Here is a 16,851-nt window from a genome sequence, read left to right on the forward strand (position 1 = left end):
ACCACATATAAGGTGCCTCGGGGTCGACCTCTGCCCCCCTGCCAACACAGACTGCGACCGGTTGGAGAGAAAGGAGGAGAACCACCGCAACACGGTGCCCCCCACTCCCAACTCTTCCAACCGGTGGAGCATGATACCATGGTCGATGGTATCAAAAGCCGCTGAGAGATCTAATAGGACCAGAACAGAGGAATAACCCCTATCCCGGGCCCTCCAGAGATCATCGACCAACGCGACCAATGCCGTTTCCGTGCTGTACCCAGGCCTGAAGCCCAACTGGAACGGATCCAGATACATTGGGTCTTGGTTTATCAAAAGCCTGTTGGGAAGTTCACAAATGAGCCTTGATAGTACAGTGGTCTAAGCACCCTGTTATTAACACAGCTGCCTGCAATTACTGCTGGTTCGAATCTCTCCAAGGCTCAAGGTTGACTCAGCCTTCCATCCTTTCTAAGGTAGGTAAAATGAGGACCCAGTTTGTGGGGGCAATAAGCTGACTTTGTATAAATATACAAAAAAGGATGAAGGCTATTGCTTAACGCATTGTAAGCCGCCCTGAGACTCCGGAGAAGGGCGGCATATAAATCAAATTAATAATAATAAAAAAAAATGGCGATCATGTGACCTCGGGATGCTGCAATGACAGGTAGTCCTCGACTTAGGAGCTCAATGCTGTTTGTAGCTTCGAATGGTCACTAAACAAACGGTTGTAAGTCGAGAACGACCCGTAATTGTTCTCACTTTCAGGAAATTTCTCCTTGGTTCTAGGCTGGATCCTTGTTTCATGATCTTAAAAACCTTCCCGGTGAAAAGCAGCCATCAAGCAACATTACCGCTGCCAGCCAACCCTGCTCAGGGGTGTGAAAGAGCCTCCCCTCTTTGTCCCACTTTACCTGATTGTTTGGCTCTGTTCCTTTTGGACTGATGGGACTTCTGGCTGTTTCCGGTCCAAAATCGCTCCAGTAGGTGGTATCCTGGCTTTGATTGGCACTCTTGGGTTTGTTTTCGGATGCTTGATAAGACTGGATCACCAGGGATCTGTACGCCCCCGGAACCCGGAACGGCGGCGGCACGTAGCTCTCCGTCGGGGGACCTATCGTCTTCCACTGGAAGGCGCGGTCGCCGTTTAAGGGAGGCTTAATATTTCTCAAGATACTCTCCAGCTTCTCCTGGCAACCCCGGGCAGGAATCCCGACGGGGAGCTGCTCCTTTGCCTGGGTCCCCCAAAAGAGCTGCCCAGGTTTGTTGAAATTCTCCAGCGGGCCCAGTTTGGTTTCGGTGCGGGAGAGGGAATCCGTAGCTTGCTGGAGCAAAGTTTGGCAGATCTTGAGATCTAGAACGCATTTGCCAAATTTGTGCTCAAATTGGGACTGGATGTTCCTGTTTTTGCCGCTGGCGCCCCCGAGCACCTCGTTCATCACCAAGACGCCGTTCAGGTCCTCGTGACTGTATTCGGTTTCGGCGTCTGAGGACAGGCTCGCCTCGCGGTCCCGGATCTCGGCAAACTGAGGGAAAGAGCGGTTGGCTGTATCACCAGGAGAGCTCAGCGATTCTCGTCGGGAATCGGGGTCCTGCTCGGTTCTCGACGTCTCTTCGTCCCCCTCCGTCTCTTCGCCCATCTCTGGGTAACAAGTGTATATCTCGTTGATTTGCACGCTGGACAAGCTCAGGTTGGCGTTGCTGTCCTCGTCCGCGTCTTTCAAACGTCCCTCGAAGGAAAGTCTGGATTGCGCCGTGCGGACAACCGGCTCGGAGACCTGGACCACGTCGCTCAAACGTCTCTCAAAGAAGGTGGTCGACTGCGCCGTGCGGAGAACCGGCTCGGACACTTGGACGACGACGGGTTTGATCTCCGGCGAGGAAATGGCGCATCTGGTTGTGGTGAAACTCCTGGCTGAGGAACGAAGCGAGAATGGCGATGGAAGGAAGTGCGTCAAGGGAAAATTCGGTCCAGTTTCTCACCCGCTAACAATTTATCTTTTAATTTTATTCGTTTGTATCCTGCCTTTTATAATTTTTTTACAAATAATTCAGGGCGGTGGACATATCCAATACGCCTCCCTCGTCCTATTTTCCCCACAACAACCACCCTGTGAGGTGGGATGGGCTGAGAGAGAGAGGGACTGGCTCAAAGTCTCCAAACTGGTTTTCGTAGCTAAGGTGGAACTAGACCTCATCATCTCCCGGTGATTGGCCCTAAGTCACTCAGCCAGCTTTCATGTCTAGGGATGGACTAGAACTCACAATCTCCTGGTGATCGGCCCAAAGTCAGCCAGCCGGCTTTCATGGCTAAGGCAGGACTAGAACTCACCATCTCCTGGTGATTGGCCCAAAGTCTCCCAGCTAGCTTTTATGCCAAGGGCTGGACTAAAACTCACTGTCTCCTGGTGATTGGGCTAAAGTTACGCAGCTGGTTTTCATGGCTAAGGAGACTAGAACTCCCAGTCTCCCAGTGATTGGCTTAAAGTCAGCTAGCTGGCTTTCGCAGCTAAGGCGGGACCAGAACTCACCGTCTCCTAGTGATTGGCCCAAAGTCTCCCAGCCAGCATTTATGCCAAGGGCTGGACTAGAACTCACTGTCTCCTGGTGATTGGGCTAAAGTTACGCAGCTGGTTTTCAGGGCTAAGGAGACTAGAACTCCCATTCTCCCAGTGATTGGCTTAAAGTCAGCTAGCTGGCTTTTGTAGCTAAGGCGGGACCAGAACTCACTGTCTCCTGGTGATTGGCCCAAAGTCACCCAGCCGGGTTTTGTGCCCAAAGCAGGGCTAGAATTCACAGTCTCCCACTTTCTAACCTGGTGCATTACATCTACACTTCCAGTATTGGAGCGTTAACAACTTCTGGAGGCGAGTTGTTCTACTCGTTCATTGTTCTAACTGTCAGGAAATTTCTTCTTAGTTCTAAGGTTGCTTCTATTCCCCTTCTATCGGTTTCGTATCAGCCTTACAAGAACTTGATGAGGTCATTATCAACTCCACTGTACACACAGATACACATAAACACACACACAGCAGCTGCATTCATGTGGAAGCAACCGCCCAGGGGTGGGTTCTAAATTTTTTTACTACCGGTTCTGTGGGCGTGGCTTATTTTGTGGGTGTGGCTTGGAGGTCATGTGGACGTGGCTAGCTGGTCAGTCATTTCTGGAAGGTCCTCGCACTTACGACCAGTCCTCGCACTTACGACCCGACTCATTTGTTTGCTTTTACAATGATCAGCTGTAGGGCGGCCCTTTGAAGCCCCGCGGCAAGAGTTTAAACAGTTTTTTTCCCTCTAGTCATCAGCTGGGACTCAGGAGGCAGCAATAGATTGGGGGTGGGACCAAATAAAAGGTAAGAATAATGTGGGGGTGGTGGGGAGAACCGATTCGGTGACGTCATATCGTCACCGCTACCGGCTCGGCCGAACCGGACCAAACTGGGAGGAACCCACCACTGCAACCGCCAAAGAAATTAACAAGCTACTTGATTCACCCAACAGAACAATATTGTTGTTGCCAGACTTCGCAATTTACGCCAATTCCCAGCTCAAAATATTCTACTGCACCTTCTAACATCTCCTCTCCCTCCCACCTCCCAAATTTACCCCTCCATTTCAGAATTCCTGGGCAGTGGGGAAACTTCACCAAGCAGAGATCTCCCACTCCCACACTTCCAGGCTCTCATTACGCCCAGCCTCTCAGCCCCAAAGAGGACACGAACAGGGGGGTGGGCTACTGGGGATTCGCAGAGGTTCGGGAGAACCTCTAGCTAAGATTCTGTGCAGTTCGGAGAACCCCCAAATCCCACTCCTGGCTGGCCCCGCCCCGCCCACCCCGTCCCTCCCCTCCCAGGAGTCCCCACACGGCCAGTTTTGGAGGGCGCACATGGGAGGCTCAGGGAGGGTGAAAAATGGGCCTACCGGAAGTTAGGGAAGGCCGGAAACAGGCCTGTTTCTGGCCTTCAGAGCCTGGGGAGGCCGTTTTCGCCCTCCCGGAGGCTCCAGAAAAGCCTCTGGAGCCCGGGGAGGGCAAAAACATACCCCGCTTGCCATGGCTCAGGGGGCCAACTAGGCCACACCCACCATGGCCACGCCCACCCACCAACTGGGCAAAAGAACCCCTTGCTAAAATTTTTGAAGCCCATTCCTGGACACGAACCTACGTGAGCCTTTTCTTCTTGCAATCTTGGCTTCTTCACCTCGAAAGCCAAGGCGGAAGGCAAACAGATATTGATGTTGGGTTGAATTTCAGGCTTGGGAGATTCTGGATGTTCTCCGGGACGGTGCTTGCGAGATTCTAGTAAATCCTGCCAAAAAAAACCCAGAAAGAAAACAAAAGGAAAATGAAGAACGAGTTAGCAGAACCCTTTGTCCACATAGTGGTCCATTAATTATGTTTCTTATGTTTAAATTTGATGGATGTATGTTTTTCCTGTGAATAGAATAGAATAGGAAAAAACATGGAATGGAATGGAAGAATAGAATAGAATAGAATAGAATAGAATAGAATAGAATAGAATAGAATAGAATAGAATAGAATAGAACAGAACATGGAATGGAATGGAATGGAATGGAATGGAATGGAATGGAATGGAATGGAATGGAAGAATATTGAGAATAAAATAGAATAGAATAGAATCTTTATTGAGAATAGAATAGAATAGAATCTTTATTGAGAATAGAATAAAATAGAATCTTTATTGAGAATAGAATAGAATAGATTAGAATCTTTATTGAGAATAAAATAGAATCTTTATAGAATAGAATAGAATAGAATAGAATAGAATAGAATAGATTAGAATCTTTATTGAGAATAGATTAGAATCTTTATTGAGAATAGAATAGATTAGAATCTTTATTGAGAATAGAACAGAACAGAACAGAACAGAACAGAACAGAATAGAATAACAGAGTGGGAAGGGACCTTGAAGGTCTTCTAGTCAAACCCCCTGCTTAGGCAGGAAACCCTACACCACTTCAGACAAATGGTTATCCAACATCTTCTTAAAAACTTCCAGTGTTGGGAGTGTCCCGGAGACGGAAATAATGAAGAATATCAAATACAGGTAGCCCTCGACTTACAACAGTTGGTTTAATGACCGTTTCAAAGTTACAATGGCACTGAAGAAAAGAGACCGACGAGCGTTTTTCGCGCTTACAACCGTTTGCTGCCATTTGGACGCTCGACAACAGACTCACATTCACGTTTGTAATGTCCTAGGATCATGCGATCGCCTTTTGCACTCGTACCTTCAAAGGGTCACTAAATGAATGGCTCTAAGGTGAGGGCTACCTGTAGTTCATTCAGATGTGATGAAGAAGACTAAATAGGAATGAGTAAGAAGGGAAAGGGAGGACATGTTTGAAACCTTTCACAGATGAACAGAGTTGGAAGAGACCTTGTAGGTCATCTAGTCCAACCCCCCGCCCAAGGAGGAAACCCTACACCACTTCTGACAGATGCCTGTCCAGTCTCTTCTCGAAAGCCTCCAGGGATGAAGCTCCCACAACTTCTGGTGGCAAGCTGTTCCATGGGTTGATTGCTCTCATTGTCAGGAAATTTCTCCTTATTTCCAGGTTGAATCTTTTCTTGTTCAGTTTTTACCCATTATTCCTTGCCTGGCCTTCAGGTGCTTTGGAGAATAGCTTGACCCCCTCCTCTCTGGGGAAGCCCCTCAAATATTGGATCTCTGCTATCCTGTCTCCCCTGGTCCTTCTCTTCACTAGACTAGCCAGGCCCAGTTCCTGCAACTGTTCATCGTATGCAAGGGCGTGTTCTAAAATTATTTACTACGGTTCTGTGGGTGTGGCTTATTTTGTGGGCGTGGCTTGGTGGGGGGGTAATGTGAATGGGTGGGTGTGGCCAACTTTTTTTTTTTAAAGTTTTAAAAGCATTTTTTCTACAACCTTAAGAGGTTGCAGAAAAAAATGCTTTCAGGAGCCTCTGACGATCAGGCAACTCAGCGGGGATCGCCAGAGGCTTTTAAAGGCATTTTTTTTTTCAACAACCTCTTCTGCCGAAGAAGTTGCAGAAAAAATGCTTTCAGAAGCCTCTGACGATCCCAGCTAAGCCGCACGATCATCAGAGGCTTTTTTTTTTAACTTTTAAAATCATTTTTTCGGCCGAAGAGGTTGTAGAAAAAATGCTTTTAAAAGTTTTTTTTAAAAAAGCCTCTGATGAGGTAGGCGGGGTAAGCGAGCGGCGAGCAGCCTGGGAACTGGTTCAGGGGCGTGGCTAGCCAATGTTATTACCGGTTCTCCAAATTACTACGAATTTTTATCGGTTCTTGCGAACCGGTGTGAACCGGGAGCTACCCACCACTGATCGTATGTTTTAGCCTCCAGTCCCCTAATCATCTTGGTTGCTCTCCTCTGCACTTTTTCTAGAGTCTCAACATCTTTTTTATAGTGTGGTGACCAAAACTGGATGCAGGTAAAGGTTCCCCTCGCACATATGTGCTAGTTGTTCCCAACTCTAGGAGGCGGTGCTCATCTCCGTTTCAAGGCCAAAGAGCCAGCGCTGTCCGAAGACGTCTCCGTGGTCCTGTGGCCGGCATGACTCAACGCTAAAGGCGCATGGAACGCTGTTACCTTCCCAACAAAGGGGGCCCCTATTTTTCTACTTGCATTTTTTACGTGCTTTCAAACTGCTAGGTTGGCAGAAGCTGGGACAAGGAACGGGAGTTCACCCCGTTATGTGGCACTAGGGATTCGAACCACTGAACTGTCGACCTTTCGATCGACAAGCTTAGCGTCTTAGCCACTGAGCCACCGCGTCCCTTTAGGTGTGGTCTTACTAAGGCTTTGAATCAAGGGTCTCCAAACTGGGCAACTTTAAGACAAAAATAATAAAATAAAATAAAATAAAATAAAATAAAATAAAATAAAATAATCAAATCATAAAATCATAAAATAAATAAAATAAAAAATAAATAAAATAAAAATAAAATATAAAATATAAAATAAATAGAATAAAATAATAAAATAAATAAAACAAATAAAATAAATAAAATAAAATAAAATAAAATAAAGTAAAATAAAATAAAATAAAATAAAATAATAAAATAAAATAGAATAAAATAAAATAAAATAAAATAAAATAAAATAATAAAATAAAATAAAATAAAATAAAATAAAATAAAATAAAATAAAATAAAAAAATAAAATTCCTCCGCTTTTACCTTCAAGTCGTTCTTCAGAACGTAACGTATATCTTGCAGGTTCATGGTGCGCTGCTTGGGTCTGGATTCCAGGCCCGTCTTCACCATGTCGTAATAAGGCTTGGGGAGTCGGGCGTCAGCTTCCAACCACTGGCCAGAGGTGATGCAATCTTTGATGGACGGACCGTCGAATCCCTCCCAGGGAACGGTGTCTGGAAAAAAAAACACACACACATCGGGAATGCACCGTGCGAGATGAGGTGGCTCAGTGGCTAAGACACTGAGCTTTTCGATCAGAAAGGTCGGCAGTTCGGCAGTTCGAATCCCTAGTACCGGTCTCCTGCGTGAGCAGGGGGTTGGACTAGATGACCTCCAAGGTCCCTTCCAACCAGTGGTGGGATTCAAATAATTTAACAACCGGTTCTCTGCCCTAATGACCAGCTGGGTAGGCATGGCTCGGTGGTCATGTGACCGTGTGGGCGTGCCCAACTCAATGTCGCTCATGGATGCTTCGCCTTAGCTGTTACAATGTAATAAGGGTTAACCAGAGGCAGTTTCTGTAAGCAGGGCAATAAAGATTAGGCTAGAAACACCACCAGAATATTTCCTTCCTGCCTTCCTTACAGGATTAGCCTTGTAAAGTGAAAAAAACCAAAATAAGATTTCTTCCAACAACCGGGTCTCCCGAATAGGTGCTAACTGGCTGAATCCCACCACTGCTTCCAACTATGTTACTGTTACTGCATTAAAAGAAAGACAAGGAGGATGGGAAATTTTCAAACTCGGCTACTGGAATGATGGGTGGACTTCATTTCCCAGAATTCCCCAGCCAGCCACTTAAAAGAGGGAAATCTACAGCCCAGTGTTTTTATTCTTTTTTTTTTCCGCTTTGTTTTTTAAATGGATTTAAAGGCAGTCCTGGATTTACGGCCAGAGTTGAACCCAAAATGTTTGTTCAGTGCTCAGGAAGAGAAATTTAACCTCGACCCCCTACCCAAGGTCATATGATCCCCCTTTTTACGACCGTCTGACAAGCAAAGTCAATGGGGAAATCTGACTCACTTAACAGTCATGCTACTATCTTAACGACTGAAGTGATTCACTTAACGAATGTGGCAAGAAAAGGTTGTAAAATGGGGCAGAACCCATTTAACAACTCTCTTGCTCCACCCCGCGAGGGTCGTTTAAAGGAGAGTCCTCAACTTACAGCAGTTCATTTAATGACTGCTCAAAGTTACAACGGCAATGAAAAAAGGGACTTAGGAACGCTTTTTCACCCTTATGACCCTGGCACCATCCTCGTGGTCATGTGATCAAAATCCAGAGGTTTGGCAACCGATTCGTATTTACGACGGACGCAGTGTCCCGGGTTCGTGGGATCATCTTTTGAGACTTTCCGACAAAACAAAGTCAATGGGGTGAAGCAGTGATTCACTTAACAACTGTAACAAGAAAGGTCGCCAAATGGGGCAAAGCACACTGAACAACTGTCTCACTTAGCAACAAAAATGTTGGGCTCAATTGTGGCCGTAAATTGAAGACTAGGTAAAGGTTTCCCTCGCATATATGTGCTGATCGTTCCTGACTCTAGGGGGCGGTGCTCATCTCCGTTTCAAAGCCGAAGAGCCAGCGCTGTCCGAAGACGTCTCCGTGGTCATGTGGCCGGCATGACTCAACGCCAAAGGCGCACGGAACGCTGTTACCTTCCCACCAAAGGTGGCCCCTATTTTTCTACTTGCATCTTTTTACGTGCTTTCAAACTGCTAGGTTGGCAGAAGCTGGGACAAGTCACGGGAGCTCACCCCGTTACGCGGCACTAGGGATTCGAACCTCTGAACTGCCGACCTTTCGATCGACAAGCTCAGCATCTTAGCCACTGAGCCACCACATCCCTTTATTATACTATGTTAATAGACTCTTGCAGGTCTGAAAATACAAATCTATCTGTAAATAAATTAAAAAGAACACCAAACCTCCTTACACCCCCAAAAAAAAACCCCTCAAAGGGCACCCCAAAATAAAAACATTAATTAAAAATAATAAAAATTAAATAAATAAAGGAGGAAGAAGAAGAAGAAAAAGAAAACAAACTTCAAAGAGCAGCCTCGAAGGACCAAAAGAAGAAGATGAAGAAAAGTTAAAATAATAACGATTAAATAAATAAATTAAGAAGAAAAAAAGGACCGACTTGATGGAACCCCAGGTCCTTTTGCGCTGTCAATTTTTCTGTCTTTCTAAAGCGATCTTTAGGCCTTACAAGAGGAAAACACAGAAAAGAATTTTTTTTTAAGAAAAAAAAGAAAACCAAGAAGGAAGAGAAAACCAAAAAATGAGATTTTAATTCTTTGCTGTACCTGTAAACGCCTCCTGCATGACGGCGCAAAAACTGTAGACGTCCGATTTGAAAGTCGCCGTCCGCTCCAGGATCACTTCCGGGGCGCACCACTTGTACAGCTGGGGAGGGATGGGCACCCGTGTCAGGTCGCTGTGCTCCCCTCCGTCTTTGCTGCCGACAAGGGAAGATGATGCTCAGGGTTGGGGAAGAACAGGTAGCCCCCCCACCCACCCACTTGGGGGCCGAGATCACCGTCCTTTGGAGATCTCTCCAGAGGTGGGTTTCAGCAGGTTCTGACCAATCCTGGAGAACCGGTAGCGGAAATTTTGAGTAGTTCGGAGAACCGGTAAATACCACCTCTGGCTGGCCCTGCCCCCGTCTATTCTCTGCCTCCCGAGTCCCAGCTGATCAGGAGGGAATGGGGATTTTGCAGCAATCTTCCTCTGCCATGCCCACCAAGCCCCGCCCACCAAGCCACACCACGCCCACAGAACCGGTAGTAAAAAAATGTGAATCCCACCACTGGTAGGTTTCACGCAGGGGTGAAATCCAGCAGGTTCTGACAGGTTCTGGAGAACCGGTAGTGGAAATTTTGAGTTCGGAGAACCGGCAAATACCACCTCTGCCTGGTCCCAAAGTGGGGAGGGAGTGGAGATTTTGCAATATCCTTCCCCCAGGAGTGGGGAGGGAATGGGGGTGTTGCAGTATCTTTCCCCTGCCACGCCCACCAAGCCACGCCCACCAAGCCACACCACACCCACCAAGCCACGCCCACAGAACCAGTAGTAAAACAATTTGGATTTCACCACTGGTTTCACATACATTTACCACCGGTTCGCCGCACCGAAAATGTGAGTGCACGCATTAGCTTTGCTTGCATGCACATGGCTTAGAAAATGTGGCTAAATAGGATGGCATAGCACTGGGGCAGGTGGGCGCCCACCCGCAGGTTGCCACTACTGATTCACCCGAACTGGTCCGAACCAGCTGAACCCCACCACTGGATCTCTCGCATCCTGGAGATGGGGGACAAAAGGGACCGTGTGAGGGTATGAGGGAAAGACCTTGGGAGACCGAGGCTGAGAGACTCAGCCGAGGGAATGATCAGAGAAGAGACGACTTAGCCCTCTGCTCCATAAGGGACAGGGAAAGAGAAGGGACCCTCCCTAGTTTCCCAGGGAGTAAAGGAGACGGGAGGGAGGGCGGTACTTTCAGACTTAAAAAGACCGAGGTCAACCAGATTGGAATCGCAACCCAATGGGCGAAATCTAGTTTATTGTAAAGCTATATTGTCAGAATCTGGGATGGGGATGGGGAAGGGAAGGAAAAGGGAGGGAGGAATGGAAGATAGAAAAGTGGGAAGAAAGGAAAGAGGAAAGGAAGGAAAGGAAAGGAAGAAAAGAGAGGGAGGAAAGAACAGGGAAGGGAAGAGAAGAGTAATAAGAAGGGAAGGAAAGGGAAGGGAAGGGAAGGGAAGGGAAGGGAAGGGAAGGGAAGGGAAGGAAAAGGGAGGGAGGAATGGAAGATAGAAAAGTGGGAAGAAAGGAAAGAGGAAAGAAAGGAGAAAGGAAGGAAAGGAAAGGAAGAAAAGAGAGGGAGGAAAGAACAGGGAAGGGAAGGGAGAAGAGTAATAAGAAGGGAAGGGAAGGGAAGGAAAAGGGAGGGAGGAATGGAAGATAGAAAAGTGGAAAGAAAGGAAAGAGGAAAGGAAGGAAAGGAAGAAAAGAGAGGGAGGAAAGAACAGGGAAGGAAGGGAAGAGAAGAGTAATAAGAATAGAATGGAAGGAAAGGAAAGGAAAGGAAAGGAAAGGAAAGGAAAGGAAAGGAAAGGAAAGGAAAGGAAAGGAAAGGAAAAGGGAGGGAGGAATGGAAAATAGAAAAGTGGGAAGAAAGGAAAGAGGAAAGGAAGGAGAAAGGAAGAAAAGAAAGGAAGAAAAGAGAGGGAGGAAAGAACAGGGAAGAGAAGGGAAGAGAAGAGTAGTAAGAATGGAAGGGAAGGGAAGGAAAAGGGAGGGAGGAATGGAAGATAGAAAAGTGGAAAGAAAGGAAAGAGGAAAGGAAGGAGAAGGGAAGGAAAGAGAAGAGAAGAGAGAAAAATTTAGGAAGAGAAAGGAATGTAAATTGAAGGAACACAGAACAAAGAATAACAAAGTTAGAAGGGACCTTGGAGGTCCTCTAGTCCAACCCTGTTCAAGCAGGAGACATCCATACCATTTCTGACAAATGTCTGTCCAGTCTCTTCCTCCTTGAAGGGAAGGGAGGGCAAGAGAAGAGAGGGGAGGGGAGGGAAAGGACATTGGAGAAAAAGGGAGGGGAGGGGAGGGGAGGGGAGGTGGTGTGGGCTTACCTTTCAATCATATGCTCCAGGTTGGTCAGCTTCGCTTCCCCAGTCAGAACAATCACCACGGCGTAGGAGCTGAGGGTCCGGTGGATGAAGCCGCGCAGGTGGAGGTACCGGAGGGCATCGCTCACCTGGATCAGCAGGTGCACAATCGTTTCCATTTGCAACACCGGGAACTCGGAGCGCTAGAGCAGGCGATGGGGAGGGGCGAGGAGGAGGAAGGGAAAGAAAATAAACATTTGATTGATTGATCTGATTGATTGATTGATTGATTGATTGATTGATTGATTGATTGGTTCTATTTATATGCCACCCTTCTCCGGAGACTAAGGGTGGCTACAAGACTTTGAAACACCCCCCCCCGTTCAAAGTCCAAGGGAGATGGGCAGTGCAGAAACATTGCAAGGGCACAGGTAAATTGTTATTAAATGTTTCGTGCTTTTTAAAAGAACATTTTTGTAATATTTTATTCATACCAGGTGGGAAGCGACACCCCACAAAGAAGCTCTTAGGAAGACACAAGGTTTACCCTCTCGTGAAGGATGCTGTAGAGAGACCCAAAATTCACCCTCTCGAACACCAGACGGGTCTTCTCCAAGTCGCTGGACAGACAGACGGCCATCAGCAGCAGCAGGTGAGGGTGGTGGAGCTGGCTGCAAAGCGGGAAGAGAGGACCCCGTTTGCAGAGAAAACCCGCAACCCAAAAGTCCCTCTCATTGCGGGGGGTGGCGGGGGGGCTGCAAGAGTGGTGCGGTGGCCGAGAGGCGGAGCTCTCGCCTCACAATCAGGAGGCCGCGAGTCCGATCCTAGGCTGAGGCAGATAATTTCTCTCTCTGGGCGCCATGAGAATATATCTGCCGAATGTAACTCCGCATTGGCAACAGGAAAGGCATCCGGCCAGTAAAACACTCAGCTCCATTCAGTTGCCCAGAACTCTTACCCCGCAAGGGATTACGGGGTCATTAAAAGATGATGATGATGATTGCGGGGGCCGTGCAAACCCCATCCTGAACGCACAATTGTGTGGCTTTACACACAAACACACACACACACAAGGTGCGCACCTGCTATACTCCTGCTCAGCCAAAAGGAGGTCGGAGAGACGCAGTTTGCTGCAATGTTGGTGAGGCTGGATATTCAGCTCCTTCACCGTCACACGGCTGCCACCCCACATCAGGCTGTGGGGAGAAAGAAGGGAGTGTCGGTTTTGCCCACAATGTGCGGGACGTATGCCTTGCAGGAGGGAAAGGCGAGAGTAGGCCGAAGTGGAAGAGTAGGCCGAAGTGGAAGAAACCAGGTTAAATTGGGATGGGGGAGTAGCACGACGACAACCCTGGAAGGTAGGCAGGTAGGTGGGTGGGTTGGGCAGGGAGCGGAGGCTGGGTTTGGCTGGGCAGCCTGGCCCGGGGAGGGGGGGCGGGGTGCCAAGTCTTCACCTGGCGTTAGTGCCAGGTCCTATCTCTGCTTTGAAGGTCATATGGTGGACACTTACTTGGTCATGTTCATGTAGGGCCCAGTGGAGAAAGAGAATGTGGGCTCATCATCGGCCTGAACCACTTCTTTATCCGCGATGATGGGAAGGGAAGCCAGGTAGCCCAGCTGCCTCTTGCTGTTGAGAAAAAACTGGAGGGAGGGAGAAAGAAAAAAGGAAGGAGAAAAGAGGGAAGGAAGGAAGGAAGGAAGGAAGGAAGGAAGGAAGGAAGGAAGGAAGGGTGAGAAAAGAGAGCGAGAAAGGGTAGGAGGAAAGGAAAGTCGAGGAAAGGAAACGGAAGGAAAGAAAAGGGAAGGGAAATGAAAAAGAAGGGAGGGAGGGAGGAAGGAGAAAAGAGGGGAAAAGTGAAGAAGAAGAAAAAGGAAGGAGAAAAGAGGGAGGGAGGGAAGGAAGGAAGGAAGGAAGGGTGAGAAAAGAGAGCGAGAAAGGGTAGGAGGAAAGGAAAGTCGAGGAAAGGAAACGGAAGGAAAGAAAAGGGAAGGGAAATGAAAAAGAAGGGAGGAAGGAAGGAGAAAAGGGGGAAAAGAGAAGAAGAAAAAAAAGGAAGGAGAAAAGAGGGAGGGAAGGAAGGAAGGAAGGGTGAGAAGAGAGAGCGAGAAAGGGTAGGAGGAAAGGAAAGTGGAGGAAAGGAAACGGAAGGAAAGAAAAGGGAAGGGAAATGAAAAAGAAGGGAGGAAGGAAGGAGAAAAGAGGGGAAAAGAGAAGAAGAAAAAAAAGGAAGGAGAAAAGAGGGAGGGAAGGAAGGAAAGGAAGGAAGGAAGGGTGAGAAGAGAGCGAGAAAGGGTAGGAGGAAAGGAAAGTGGAGGAAAGGAAACGGAAGGAAAGAAAAGGGAAGGGAAATGAAAAAGAAGGGAGGAAGGAAGGAGAAAAGAGGGGAAAAGAGAAGAAGACAAAAAAGGAAGGAGAAAAGAGGGAGAGAAGGAAGGAAGGAAAGGAAGAATGAATGAATGAAAACAAACAAAAGGGAAGGAGAATGGAGAAAGGTAGGAAGAAGAAGAGTGAGGGATGAAAGGAAAGAAATGGAGAAAAGAAAAATAGGAAGGGAAAGAAGGGGGAGAAAAGAGTGAAAAAGGAAAGAAAGGAAAGGAAGATAAGGAGGAAAGAAGGAGAAAAGAGAAGAAGAAAGGAAGAAAGAAAGGAAAGGAAGGATAAGAGGGGGAAGGAAGGAAAGAATGAATAAAACAAAGAGGTAGGTAGGTAGGAGAATGGAGAAACATCCCTCAGGAAGGAAAGGAAGGAAGGAAAGGAAGAAAGAAATGGAAGGGAAGAGGGAAATGGAAGGAAGGAAAGAAATGGAGAAAGGAAAAAACAGAGGGGAGGAAGGAGAATGAGAAAAGGGACGGAGGAATGAGAAACAGATAGAAGATAAGAGGGAGAGAAGAGAGGAAAGGAAGGAAGGAAGGAAGGAAGGGAAGGAGGAAAGGAAGGAGGAAAGGAAGAAAGGAGGAAAGGAAGCAAAGAGAGAAGGGAGGAAGAATTGAGAAGAACTGGAAGCAGCATCCTACAAGACTTGAGATGGGATTTAACAGCATTCTCGCTCCCGAGAGTTTTGTATGTAAGAATGTGAAGATCTATACAGCTAGTCCTTAACTTCCCACAATTGGGACCAGAATTTCTGTCACTAACCAAGGTAGTCACTAAGAGAGTTGCACATGTTTTTATAACCCTTTTTGCTGCAGTCGGTGTTTTCACTGAGCATGTTTTACAGTGTTTAAAATTATTTTCTCAGGAGCCGCCCAGAGTTATCCTAAGAACATGTGGCTATATAAATGTTATTAATTAATTAATTAATTAATTAATTAATTAATTAATTAATTGGAAGGTATTTTAGCGATCACCACGAGAACATCTCGCCTATTACAAGATGGCCTCTCTTCGAAGACCTCAAAAAAATCCAAAAAAGTGCTGCTTCACATCATGTGGCAGTCTGTTCCACCGGCTAACAGCTTGTAATTTCAGGAAATCCTCTTTGAGGGCCACCAAAATCCACTTCCTTGGACTTTCACACCATTTTGGGCAGCCTTCACAAAGCCCCTTATGGGACACTTGACTGTCGTGTTGTGCGTACACACCCTGAATGAATGGAGGCCACACAATCTCCGCCATCTTGAACCTGTCCTCTTACCTTCCCAAAGCCGAAACTGAAGATGCTTTGCGACATGCTGCTCACACGTTTCATGAACCTCCCAAGTGGGCTGTCAGCTGCCCTGAAGCACAAGAGGGAGAATTGTGAGGGGGATTTTGGGAAATGGGATGGAGTAGCCACGAACAAGAGAGTTTTGTGTTTCCCTAGGAAAACTGTTATTTTTAAAAATGGACAAACGTACTTATTTTCTACTTATTACTAAACCTAGGATATCTTACACTATATCTATGCTAACATCTAGGCCTAGAGCCATTTTAAAAGGGGTGGACTTCAACTCCCAGAATTCCCCAGCCAGCATGCTTTAAGATGGGTGGACTTCCACTCCCAGAATCCCCCAGCCAGCATGCTTTAAGAGGGGTGGACTTCCACTCCCAGAATGCCCCAGCCAGCCATGCTTTAAGAGGGGTGGACTTCAATTCCCAGAATTCCCCAGCCAGCATGCTTTAAGAGGGATGGACTTCCACTCCCAGAATCCCCCAGCCAGCATGCTTTAAGAGGGGTGGACTTCCACTCCCAGAATGCCCCAGCCAGCATGCTTTAAGAGGGGTGGACTTCCACTCCCAGAATCCCCCAGCCAGCATGCTTTAAGAGGGGTGGACTTCCACTCCCAGAATGCCCCAGCCAGCATGCTTTAAGAGGGGTGGACTTCCACTCCCAGAATCCCCCAGCCAGCATGCTTTAAGAGGGGTGGACTTCCACTCCCAGAATCCCCCAGCCAGCATGCTTAAGAGGGGTGGACTTCCACTCCCAGAATTCCCTAGGCAGCATGGGCATTTTGGGACATTTTCCTTGGAAAACTCCTCCTCACCACACACACACCCCAGGACTGCTGGCTTATTATGGGATAGTGAAAACCCAGAGTTCCTTTGACTTACCCTTGAGTAAACCCCCCAAACTTGGAGGGACTGTGGACTAGGGCCCGGGGGGAGTCCACTTTCCTTAATAAATCCAAGGACTGATTCTGCAGGACGACTTGCATGTGAGTGGTGCAGCGCTGGATAAATTCGAGCATCTGAAAGCAAAACCGCAGTCCAACAGGTAAAGCTGTGGATTCCATGCAAAGCCGAAATTAGTTTCCCCCCCCCCCAGGAAAAAGGGGCAGGAGGGAAGGACCACTTTTGAAAAACACGGAAAGGTGTGTGTGTGGGGGGGGGGTAGACTGCTGGGTTAAATTTTTTAAAGCAAGGATATCTTAAGCTTGATAACTTTTAAGATTTGTGCACTTCAATTCCCAGAATTCCCCAGTCAGCATAAACTCGAAAGTATTTTGTGTGCTGCTGATTAATTAGAGAGTTTCCAGAACGCCTAAATTATTAAGAAAAATTCTCTGTGTTACATTTCTTAAACAAAACAATAGAAATAGAAATAGAAAAGAAATAAGAATGGAATGGAATGGAA

The 16,851-nt window shown here is 47.2% G+C and overlaps 1 protein-coding gene across 1 annotated transcript in view; it reads right to left on the reverse strand.

Moving 5' to 3' along the window:
* TEX14 (testis expressed 14, intercellular bridge forming factor) overlaps window positions 1-16,851 on the reverse strand; it is an 88,064-nt gene that overhangs the window by 47,461 nt on the left and 23,752 nt on the right. The window contains exons 4-13 of the mRNA XM_070944982.1: window positions 16,329-16,465; window positions 15,433-15,514; window positions 13,308-13,438; window positions 12,880-12,993; window positions 12,345-12,468; window positions 11,822-12,000; window positions 9,494-9,645; window positions 7,161-7,351; window positions 4,139-4,286; window positions 894-1,894 (exon numbers count right to left, since the gene is read on the reverse strand). Of these exons, the coding sequence (XP_070801083.1) occupies window positions 894-1,894; window positions 4,139-4,286; window positions 7,161-7,351; window positions 9,494-9,645; window positions 11,822-12,000; window positions 12,345-12,468; window positions 12,880-12,993; window positions 13,308-13,438; window positions 15,433-15,514; window positions 16,329-16,465 (2,259 nt within the window). The remainder of the gene's footprint in view (window positions 1-893; window positions 1,895-4,138; window positions 4,287-7,160; window positions 7,352-9,493; window positions 9,646-11,821; window positions 12,001-12,344; window positions 12,469-12,879; window positions 12,994-13,307; window positions 13,439-15,432; window positions 15,515-16,328; window positions 16,466-16,851) is intronic.

Source organism: Pituophis catenifer, unplaced genomic scaffold, assembly GCF_029215685.1.
Source record: "Pituophis catenifer annectens isolate HBS135680 unplaced genomic scaffold, rPitCat1.0.hap2 SCAF_1, whole genome shotgun sequence".
Taxonomy (NCBI): domain Eukaryota; kingdom Metazoa; phylum Chordata; class Lepidosauria; order Squamata; family Colubridae; genus Pituophis; species Pituophis catenifer.